Source organism: Poecile atricapillus, chromosome 4 (assembly GCF_030490865.1).
Source record: "Poecile atricapillus isolate bPoeAtr1 chromosome 4, bPoeAtr1.hap1, whole genome shotgun sequence".
Classification (NCBI taxonomy): Eukaryota; Metazoa; Chordata; class Aves; order Passeriformes; family Paridae; genus Poecile; species Poecile atricapillus.
In genome coordinates this window covers 67,532,225-67,543,071 of record NC_081252.1, presented here as the reverse complement: position 1 = coordinate 67,543,071, position 10,847 = coordinate 67,532,225, and the positions used below count along the sequence as shown (strand labels likewise).

General features: G+C 43.0%; 1 protein-coding gene across 1 annotated transcript; it reads right to left on the bottom strand.

Annotated features, from left to right (window-relative positions):
- Positions 1-760: 760 nt before the first annotated feature.
- TNIP2 (TNFAIP3 interacting protein 2) lies at positions 761-8,873 on the bottom strand. The gene is made up of 6 exons (XM_058838969.1): positions 8,357-8,873; positions 5,884-6,189; positions 4,091-4,174; positions 3,280-3,561; positions 2,796-2,915; positions 761-1,855 (listed from the first exon to the last, which is right to left on the bottom strand). Exons 1-6 carry the CDS (start codon positions 8,804-8,806, stop codon positions 1,574-1,576), a joined length of 1,524 nt encoding a protein of 507 aa, XP_058694952.1. The 5' UTR covers positions 8,807-8,873; the 3' UTR covers positions 761-1,573.
- Positions 8,874-10,847: the final 1,974 nt, after the last annotated feature.

Here is a 10,847-nt window from a genome sequence, read left to right as displayed (position 1 = left end):
GAAAAAAATAAAACTTTCTGTATGTTTGTGCATGTTGTGTTGGGAAGAAGCAGCTAGTAGTGAATCACAGGGCTGCAGTCACTGTATATTAGTAATAGATTAATCTACATGAATACATGATTATTAATCTAATTATATTAGATTAATAGTAACCATTGCTGCATGCAATGGCCAAGGCCTTGCTTTTGGAAATATCCCACTTAAGACAACAGTGGCATAAACTACCATCTTCCTTTGGAGCTACAACAGGAAATATCCAGAAAAATATCCACATTCCTCTTGAAGCGTGGAACAAGGAATGAAGCAAAGCAGAAGACAGGAGTGTTGTTACAGAAAGTAAATTTTCTTTAATTATGAAGTGTCATGAGCGCACTAGGCCTTTAGTTTCTATCCCATCCTTAGCTCTTGCTCTGATACGGTGAGAAACACCTGGAGCCAGGGCTGCAAAAACCTGTGGCACTCTTATATTTGTACACTTTAATTGCCTAACTAACTCCTTTTCAAAATAGTCCCCTGCTATTTGTTGAAGCTCTCTCCAGTGCAGACAGGATAAGAAGAAATTTAAGTTAGCATTGACATAGTCACATGTGTGTGACAGGGTAGGGGGTTAAACATGTTCCTGTGCCTCTGAAATGTCAACCTTCTGCTCAGAGATGAGTGATTTTTTTTTTTTTTTAACATACTTGAAAATAGTCTGAGAATCTGGTTATCACTAAAGTAATGAAATAACTCATATCTGAAACCATGACATTTAATTAGCCCTTAGTATAGTTACTATTTCATGTTTAAATACTTAGACCAAGAGATTTTTTGACACCTTTACTAACGTAGTAAAGCAAATGCACAATCACTTTTATTATAAAAATAATCCTTATGTCAAATAGGAATACAATCAATAATGACACAAATATACATTTACAAATCTCTAAGATAGATACTTATGGCACAGAAAATATAAATATCCCTGTACCTTCTTCCTGTGCAAACAAGGCAGCTAGTTTTAGTCAATAACCAGCCCATATATGTTTTCTTCTGATTTCTGTTAAATAGAAGGATTTTCAGATGAGATCTCTGAAAGTTCAGCCTCATGAGTCAACAAAATATTTTTGCTTTTAATCCAGATAAAGCAAAATAAGATTTTTCCTATCTTCTGCCAAAATATTCCTTCCAGCCTACATTTTTTGGAAGAGGAGGAAAATTTCAAGTTCAGTAATTTTTTTCACAAGCCATCAGACTGCGGTAGAAAATTAGACCCAAATAAAGTCAAGCTGCACTCTGAAGCTAAACTACCACCATAGGTTTCAGTTTAGTTTGTAGTAGAATCTGTGTTACACTTGCCTTCCTTGTAGCTGTCAAAAATAATTCTTCAGAAAAACACTCTGCTTCCTCTTGAAGCCTTTCACACAGTCCAAGAGAAGGCAAACTCAAGCAAGAGGTAGATACTGTTCATCCTCCTAATTCCCCAGAGCTCTCCATTTGAATTAACTCTGTTTTAGGACTGTAGGAGATATATATAGAGCAAGTTTTATGTCTATAAAAGTAGTGATTGACTTTCACCCCTCACATCCTGTGGTCACTGACAACATTCAGCAACATGCTTGAGGAATTCATCACTGAGTTCATCACTGAAAAGCCTCATGCAATGAGGGCATCTGAGTTCACCCTGTGCCCTGCCTTCAGATCCCAAGTTTCCATTGTCCCTAGGAGGAGAAGCTTGTTCAGACTGTGAGTTTGTTCTTCTTGTGCCTGTCTGGCCTGGGCTGTTGCCTCGTAGGTGTTCGACGTTTGTCTGAACATACAAATGATTTTGGTTACCAGCATGAACTCTGAAATGACTACTTGTGTCTCTTGGGTCCTAGAAAGAGAAAGAAGAGCTCTTGAAAAAGATGCAATAAAAATATATTCTTCAATGGGTGATATTTTATCATCTTTATCTGAAACACCACTCAAATATTTATCTAGGACTTGTAAATAAATTATCAATCAGTTTTTGCATTGTTATTAACATTGTTGTAAAGAAGGTTTGTAGAAAACACAGAATACAGCCAGTGTGCTACTTTAAAGATGCCAAGAGTCATGGCTGTCCTCTGCCTTCTAAGAATTCACCCTTCCTATGCTGATCCAAAAGTAGAAGAGAAAGGGACTGGAAAGGGGTGTTAGCGTTCAGGATCACACACAACCACGAATGGTTATATGAAGGTGCTTTATTTAAAGAGCTCTGGGTGTCAGGGGTACACACACCCAAATCTGACCCGATTTGGTTTTCGAGTTGAACATATTTTATACTCTATCGTTATGCAACTTACATATTAATTATTAATCTTACATTGTTCTATTGTATGCATTGTTTTTACCCAAGCATGAATTTCTCGTGATCCCCCCTTAGCCCCCTAACATGGTTCCCCATGTTCTCTAAACAATAATTATATCTAATCACATCTAACAATTCTATCATTTATCATATATTGACTACACAGGTGCAGCTTGACCTGGTCTTTAGCAAGCACAAGGCTTAACATTTCCCAGGGCCTGCTTTTCCCAGGGCTTTCCAAACCTAAGTCCTCGAATTTTCTAAGATTTTGGAACCTTTTACTATCAGGGGTATTTATTACATCTGAACTGGGAAGCATCTGCACCAGAACTGACTATGAAACAATCTAAGTTGTTGATAGCTGCACTGAACTGAAAGTGTTTTAAAAATACTAAAATATTTTTTAAATATATTTAAAAGTATATTTTAGTCCCAAATCCTGTTGACATGCTTAAATTTAAAAAAGGAGCATCTGCTTTCTTACCTGTCTTCTCGCTAGCTGGTGTTGCAGACATGCAACTTCTGCCTGAAGTTCTTGTATTTTACTCTGTGCTCGTTCTCTGTCTGATCTCTCAGATGTGAAATCATCTTTATAAACCAGGACCTGAAATAGAATTAATATGTTAATATTTTATAAATCAGAGTATTGGTAGGTTAGATTGAAAAGCTGAGGCTATGATTCCTTTGTTACTTATTCTCAGAATCTCAGTATAATCTTCTCTATCATAATTCAAAGGTGTTTGTATTTATTTTACAGATCTGTCATATTCTGTATTAAAGCCAGCAGAACTGCATGGGGTTCTTTAAGTAGCAAGTTTCCTTTAAATCCGTTTTATTAAGTATCTGTATAGCCAAATGTGCAAAGACAGGCAAATGTCCAAAAAATAAATCCATTGTTTCCCCTTGTACTTCAGTGGTCTGGGAAGAAACTAGGAATTCCCATATCTAGGAAAAAGAAATGTAATGACCTGTTGCTCCAGCATTTGTATACGCTCATTATCTCCTTCACTAGCCTTCTTCATGTCTTCTAGTTCTCTCTTGGTTTTAATGCACTCATTCATTTTTTCTTCCAGTAGCTTGTTTAAGCGGAATATCTCCTTGTGCATCAGGTCAGAATTCCTTTGTGCTGGAGTTCCGCTGTGGTGCTGCTCCAGCTGTGACTTCATCTCCTTCAGCTGCAAGTGGAGTCGCTTCACGTACTCATCCCTACTGGCATCGTACTTCTGCCACTTTGCATTTAAATCTTCCACCTGAAAGTTTATCCAGCAGAGCCATGAAGAACAGGAAGACACAAACATCCAAGCTTTCATAGGCTGCCTATATGTGCAGGACCAAAATTCTCCAGGGGATAATGTAACGTGCTGGCTCGGCCCCTGAGGGTGGGTAAGTCACTGTACATTGTGCAGACCCTTCATGGGCAGCCTTCCCATCTCCCAGACCAAAGGGACAGTATTAAATAAAGTGGAAAGGGAGGGATTGGTGTTCACCCCAGGCCTAGCGCTGCTCTTCTGGGGTGGAATACTGATCTATGGAAGGAACGTGAAAATTTTCTTCTGCACTGTATTTTTAACAACAAAAACCCACTATGCTAAAAATTATGTAATAAATTGTTCTTATCTAAGGGAACAAAAACCGTGTGCCATGTTGAAAGGACTAAGAAAAACTGTCTTGCTTTAAAACTGCCATGTAATTAGATTAACCAGACCTCATCTATTCCAGATTTACTTTAACACAAAATACTTAACAAATATTCATCTGTAACAAAATGAAAGGACTCACGTGAGCTACTTTTTGTTTTAACATCCTGTTTTCCTCTTGTAGGTTGCAGATAAGAGCTTGAAGTGAAGTTTCATTGTCTGAAAGCTGTAATTTTCAGATAAAATTAGGTGGTATTTTAACATAAAAATCTCAGATGCTGTTTGGCTGTGCTGTTAACTGGAAGTAATATTTTTTTTTTTTTTAAAGTGATGTGTAATGACACATCACATCACAATCTAGGGTTTTATGACCTTGCTACTATTAAATAAATAGACCTCATGACAACAGAGTTTGAGTTTACACAATAGAGTTTACACTACTTGTCTGGAGTGGGAGAATGCATGACAAAGGCACAGATATGCCTTCATCTTGCTTTGTTATTACTGTCAATTTTGGCCAGTACTAGGAAGAAATTACTGAGGGGGAAAAAACCCTGCTTGCTAAATAATTGACTAAAATGATACCTCTTTTTTACAGTTGTGACATCTGCTTAAAAAACCCCGGTGTACATGAGTAATATAGAACACTTTTGTGCAAAATTCCCTAGAATCAGCTAGTAATGGCATCTGAAATTTCTCCTCTTCAACAGGGAAGTCCCCACTGTACAAGGTTAGCTTCTTATTGCATATATCAAAGTCAATCGAGTTTCCTGTCTATCAATTACATGTTAAATATGATAATGCCAAGTGTTTCGAGTCCTTAAAACGTCCTTTTTTCTTCTATCTATTCAACCCCTATTTCTTACAAGTAACTTTAATGTAAGTTTTCTTTGGAAACGCTTCTGGGATGTTTGACAAAGCAGACGTGAGTATGTACACAGCTCATCACAACAGCACAGATGAGTGGTCATGTGAAAAACAGCATTACCATGGTGTAATTACAATTACCATGGTAAGAGCATAAGTCAGAAGCATTCTCTTTCATGAGAACTATCTATAGCACCCTACTCAATGTTCTGATCTGTTACTAGAGACAGCACAGCTAATGTTATTTCTTTATGGTGTTTTTATGAATTACCTAATGACTCTCAGCCATAAGGACTTCTGGAACAACAGAACAATGATCTACCTTTACCCCGTGCTGAGAACTTTAGCTGAAGCCTCAGCAGACATTAGCAAAGTACACCAAAATTCAGGTGTTTCCTTGTGCCCTGCAGTAGCATTTCTGACACTGCCCTAAATGAAGCTTTTTTTTTTAAGCATCCCTCCTGAAGAGAAGCACTGCCCTGCACTCAGAGGCCAGGGGGAATCCCAGAGCAAAAAAAACCAAAGGTAAGACACCTCGACTCATATTCCCAAATCAACTTTCTGTAGGTCTGTTCTACGTGTGCAAAGCCAAATCCTGATCCGAGAAGATCACATATTACAGAGTTCTTAATATAAATACTACTTTGAAGTATCTCTACTTTGTTTTGTGATTTTGATACTTAAACAAGTAATCAGGAGAGATCAGCTTCAAAATCACAGCACCATCTAGTGCTGCACAGAAGCAGAGATGGTATAAGGTGCTGTCTTCTGTGTATTGAGGGAAGAACTGGAATCATGGAATTGCTGAGGTTGGATGAAACCTCTCAAGTACTTCTCTCCAAAAAAGCCTCTGATGATGAGATGGCCAAAGCTGAAGTGGTAGGCAACTGCTTCCATCCTAAATTTCAGATACACAGAAGCATTTATCATTGCCATGGCAGTCTTAACACCCTGCATGAAATTATTTAAAGGGCTTCTCACCATTCCCCAGTTACAGCCATCATATTGTAATTAACATCTCAGAAGCTAATGAGACTTTAAAGACACACACAGTAGCTGTAAGAATACCTGATTAGATCTTTCTGTAGGTGTCTGGTCATCTGAATTCTCCTTCTCTTTTCTTTGTTTCTCTTCTAGACATTTTGCCAGATGTTGACACATTTCTGCTGTGGATGCTAATTTGCGTTGAAGTTGGTGAGTTTCATCAGTGAGTGAACGGCACAAAACATCACTGGTGGCCTGAGCCTTCTCCCTCTCTGCCAAGGTCTTCTGCAGTCGTAAGATTTCTCTCTCTTTTTCATATGGAGGCTGATTTATCATCTGCTGTATCTCTCCATTTTTCTCCTCTAGCTGCTGATTCAACTTCTGCACTTCCTAAACAGAGGGGGGAGGGGAAGTTATTTAAAAGCAAAACAAAAGCCAAAATATATGTCAGACTGACTTCAATATTGCCATAATTCCTTACTGTTCCTGTACTCATTGCAAAGTACTTAAAAAGTAGACTAAATCCATTTCATTTCTTTATGATCACAAGACCTTGGAACTATTGGATCAGTCAATCAAGAACTGCTCAGGCAGCCATGCAAGCACTTTCTAACCAGTAGAATGGAGGAACAAGCAGCAAAAATTCAGGAAGATTTTATGACTATACAGCAGCAACAACAACAAGAAACAAAGTAATTTAGGATGAATAACTGTGCAGACTGAAAAATACTTACAAGTCCTGCACACTAAACTACCAGATAATAGAGATTTTCCTCAAAAGAAAAAAAGGAACTGTAAAGTCATCAAATCTAGTGAAGTGTATTCAGTGCCTGCCACTGTCACAAGAACAAAGCAGAGGCAGCACACAGAGCAACTTTCCTACCTAGGAAAGGATAGGAATGGCAAGGTAAGGACAAGCAAGCAGAAAATAAAATCCATGTGGCTGCAGTGGCTCTAGTTTGGCCACAGCTGACTCCCAGGTACATGGAGAGGGGGGTCTGGCACAACCCTAGGAATCACCTGTGTACCTTTTTTCTGCTTCTCCTTCTATTAGAAGCTCTGTGGGATCATCCACACTGCATTAACATCTCCACAGGTGTTTTGGGAAGGAAGGGTTTTGCTTGGTGACTGCAAACCACCTATAATTCCATGCATCTGAAAGGCACCAGCCCTGACTTTGTAAACAAACAAGCTGTTTTTTACACACCCTCAAGAAGTAGCAGATGCTGGTACCAGAAACCTCGGCAGCACTGCTCCTCCAGAACTGAGGATCTCTGAATGCCAGTGCAGACCATGAGACAGCTACAACCTCAGCTCTATCATTCCAGTTCTCAGGAGTGCTAATAGAGCTGTAAATCACTGGGATCACTCTTTGCCAGCACACTGGCCTCTGGCTTCACAAAAATGTATTTTATAATTGGTTATCATTTAGTGCCAATTATTTCAGCATTCTGACTGGGCATAGAATTTTATTCTTTCAAGAAATAAATATTAACATCTGACATAGATAAACAGCACTTGTTCTTGTTACAGACACTTAAACTCTTTAGCATCATACTGAATGCTAAACTTCCCCTTTAAAGATATCCAGCATCAGCCTTTCAAATATATTCAGATACCACAGGTTTGTCATCTGTCTGCAAAGTGTCAGTGAGATCATCTCTTATAACAAATTTCCAAACATGAACTTTTTAAAATGTAGTTTAGGTGAGTGTCATATATGGAAAATGTTTTGTATAAGCATTAGGTCAAGAGATTACTTATGACAAAAACACTTGTTTCAGTTTTAAGTAGTGCTGCTCAGTTTGGAAATTACTTCATGCAGCTTCATCTAGAAATAAATGCTTTAAGAATCTTTGAGTATTTCAGACTAAACCTGGGAAAGTCTTAATGACAGTAACCAAAACAGCACTTGTGTTGGATGGGGAGGGATGCAGTTTTCAGGTTTTTCTCTGTCAAGAAAGATACCGATTTCCCTAATCTACCTCCACGCAATCCAGACTTGTCAGTAACTTCTTCATATATGAACGTGCTACCTCACTGTCAATAATTCATTTTTAAGAGCACTTTAAGCAACACACTTTAACAGAAAAATTCGTGGCATCAGCTGATTATCTTTGAGAATAAAATTGTTGCACCTAATAAATTCAAGGACTATTTTACTGTTTTTCTTTCTCCTTATGAAAATAGTCGCATGAAGATCTATAGCGCCGTGCTAAGCTTTTGATTCAGGACTTACTGGTTTGCCTTTCTGAAGTGAACGCAAGGGACGCCACCTCTGGACATAAACGGGGGAGTTGCTTTGGGCACCCGGGGCCGGAGCGGGCATCGCTCCAAGGGGCTCAAACCCTCTCTGCGCTCCGGGCCCTCCCCGCTCTCAGCGCCGGTTCCTGCGCGCCCCCAGCTGTTCCCAGCACCCGCCCAGCGCTCCGGGCGCGGAAGGCCCGCGGCAGCCCCCGGCCCCCAGCGCGGCCGCCCCCCGGCCCCTCGCTCCCGAGGGAGAGGCACTGAAAGCCGCGGCGATGCTGCTCCGCTCCCTGCGCGCCCGCGGCTTTACCTGGCTCAGCGTCTCCACTCTCCGTGCCGAGAGCCGCTCGCTGTCCCTCAGCTGCTCCCGGGCCTGCCCCAGCTGCTCCAGCAGGCTCTCCACCAGCGAGCGGGCCGGCTCCGCGCCCGGCGCCGCATCCGCGCCCGGCGCCGGGGGCTGCCGCTGCCGGGCCAGGCTGCCCCGCAGCTCCCGGATCGTCGCCTCCTTGGCCGCCAGCTGCAGCTGGAGGTGCTTCAGCTGCTGCGCGGACTCGTGGTACAAAGTGCAGAGCGCGTTGTACCGAGGCACTTTATTCTTCAAGCTCCTGTTTTCCCGGTGCAGCTTCTCCAGCGTCTCCTCCACCTGCCTGAAGCGGGTCACCAAGGGGTCTGTGCTGCCGGCCTCGCTTACCGAGCACATGGCCGGGGCAGCTCCCTTCTGTTCCTTCTCCAGGGCGAGCAGGAGCCCGGGCAGGTGCATAAAACCCCGAAGCGCAGCAGAACCGAGGCAGCGCCTTCGTTCTTCCGCCTTCCCCGCCGGGGGAGGAGGCAGCCGCTTCCTTTAAGGGCTCGCAGGACCCGCCTGTGCCGCTGCTTTTTTCTACGGCGGGGCCGGGCGGGGCCGCGCTCCGCCCTCGGGGGAGAACCCCGGCAGTGCCGAGCGCTCTTTCCCCCGCGGCCAGCGCGGGATGAGGCCCCGCGGGCAGCGCTGCCCGGGGAACCCCGGCAGGGGCAAGCGGGAGAACCGGCACCGGGGGCCGGGGGAGAAACCTGGGGGCGAGGGAGGCTCCGAGGGCACGGGGGAAGTCCCGGCTGAGCGAGGGGAATGCGGGCGGGTGGCTGCAGGAGGGGCGCCGATGGGGAGGAGGGGTCCCGGCGGAGCGAGGGTCCCTCGGGGGCTGGCGGGCGGCGCCGGCCCCGCGTTGCGAAAGCCCCGGAGCGCCGCGTCCTCCCGGCGCCGCTGCGGGAATTCCCGGCTCGGAGCGGGACTTTCCCCGCCGGCAGCGACCCCCGGGCTCTCCGCTCTCCCCGCTCCGCCCGCCCCAGCGGCCCCGGGCCCGACCCCAGGGGCAGCAGCAGCAGCAGAAGAAACGTGTAGGAATTCTCTTGGTTGTGTGTCTGCGTCGGTGGCGAGGGGACGGCTCCGGACCCAGCGCGTCCCTCCTCACAAGCCGCGTACCTGTGCAGGTGTCGAAGAGGAACTTCCTTAGCAAAGACCTCGAAGAGACCAAAATCTTTGGTCGTCAAAGTCCATATCACCGTCCAGTGTTTATGCCCTCAGGATGAGTTGATGAGAGCAAAATCAGCTGCTTGACACTGAATAAACTGCTGCCCACCGGCTGCCCTATGGTGGAGAACCTTTTTATAGGCAGTGTAGAGACAGAACGTGTTAATCAGGAGTCGGGGAGTAGCACTGGTGTATTTCTCATAGGGTACGGTAAGCTGGACTGAGAGAAAGCTTATTTTGGATTGGCTTACTTAGGTCCATGTTACCATTCTGATGGAACCAAGTGGGAGGAAAGAGCCTTAAGCTAGTACAAAAATAAGTTCCAGGTTACATTTGGTTATTATTTGCGATAGTATGTATTGTGTGTACGTGTATGCATGTGCATCATAATGTGTACAGTGCAGAGCTCCATGTGTGCATACAGCCTTAGTGCTCAAGGCTCAGCACGATCACGGGAGATGTTTCTGGCCCAAGTGCCTAAAATACAGCAAATGAAAATCACCACATGCTATGGGTGGAGGCAGCAAAAAGAGAAGACTTTAGACAATGTGATAGAGAGCAGCCTCCTGTTTTAGCAGATCTCAGGGTAAAAAGACACAGCAATGAATAATTTGTGTGGAAGAATTTACAGGAGTGGGAACATGATGAAAGGAAAAGATGGTGAATTTCAAAGCTGTGACTGTCAGTTGCCCTGGTGATGGATCAGGAGCCTCATGGTAGAGGCTCCAGACACATGAAAAAATATTAAAGCCTTTCATTAGGACAATGGGTATAAATTCAAACAACATAAGTTGGAAACAACTACAGGGAAAAATATTTTTCTGTAAGGGTAATCAAACATTGGAAGTACAGAGTGAGGGCTAAAGACCTCCTGAGGTTCCTCCTAACCTGAATTATCCTGTGATTCAATTAATTTTTTTGAGGTGGAAAGTTATTACTTTGTCACCTTAATTATTCTAATAATTATCCAAACTATTAGGAGTAATAAATTCAAAACAGTCTGTTAGCTTAGCTGTTTCTAAAAATGTAACTGAATTTTATAGAATTTTATTGCACAAAAGACCCTGTGTGACAGAAAAGGGTAAAGCACTTGTTTATGGTACAGGTCCCTGGCATATTTGCTATTTCATCTAATACTGCAAATATCAAATTATTTAGGACAATGAAAAATCTATGTGAAAGTTGAGGGAATATAATTTTTTATTTTTTACTTGTAGAGTTTTATTCTACACCCTTAAGATGCTGATTTTGCTGTGATGAAAGTAAAGTTCCTGTTTTAAAATACCTGTACTTT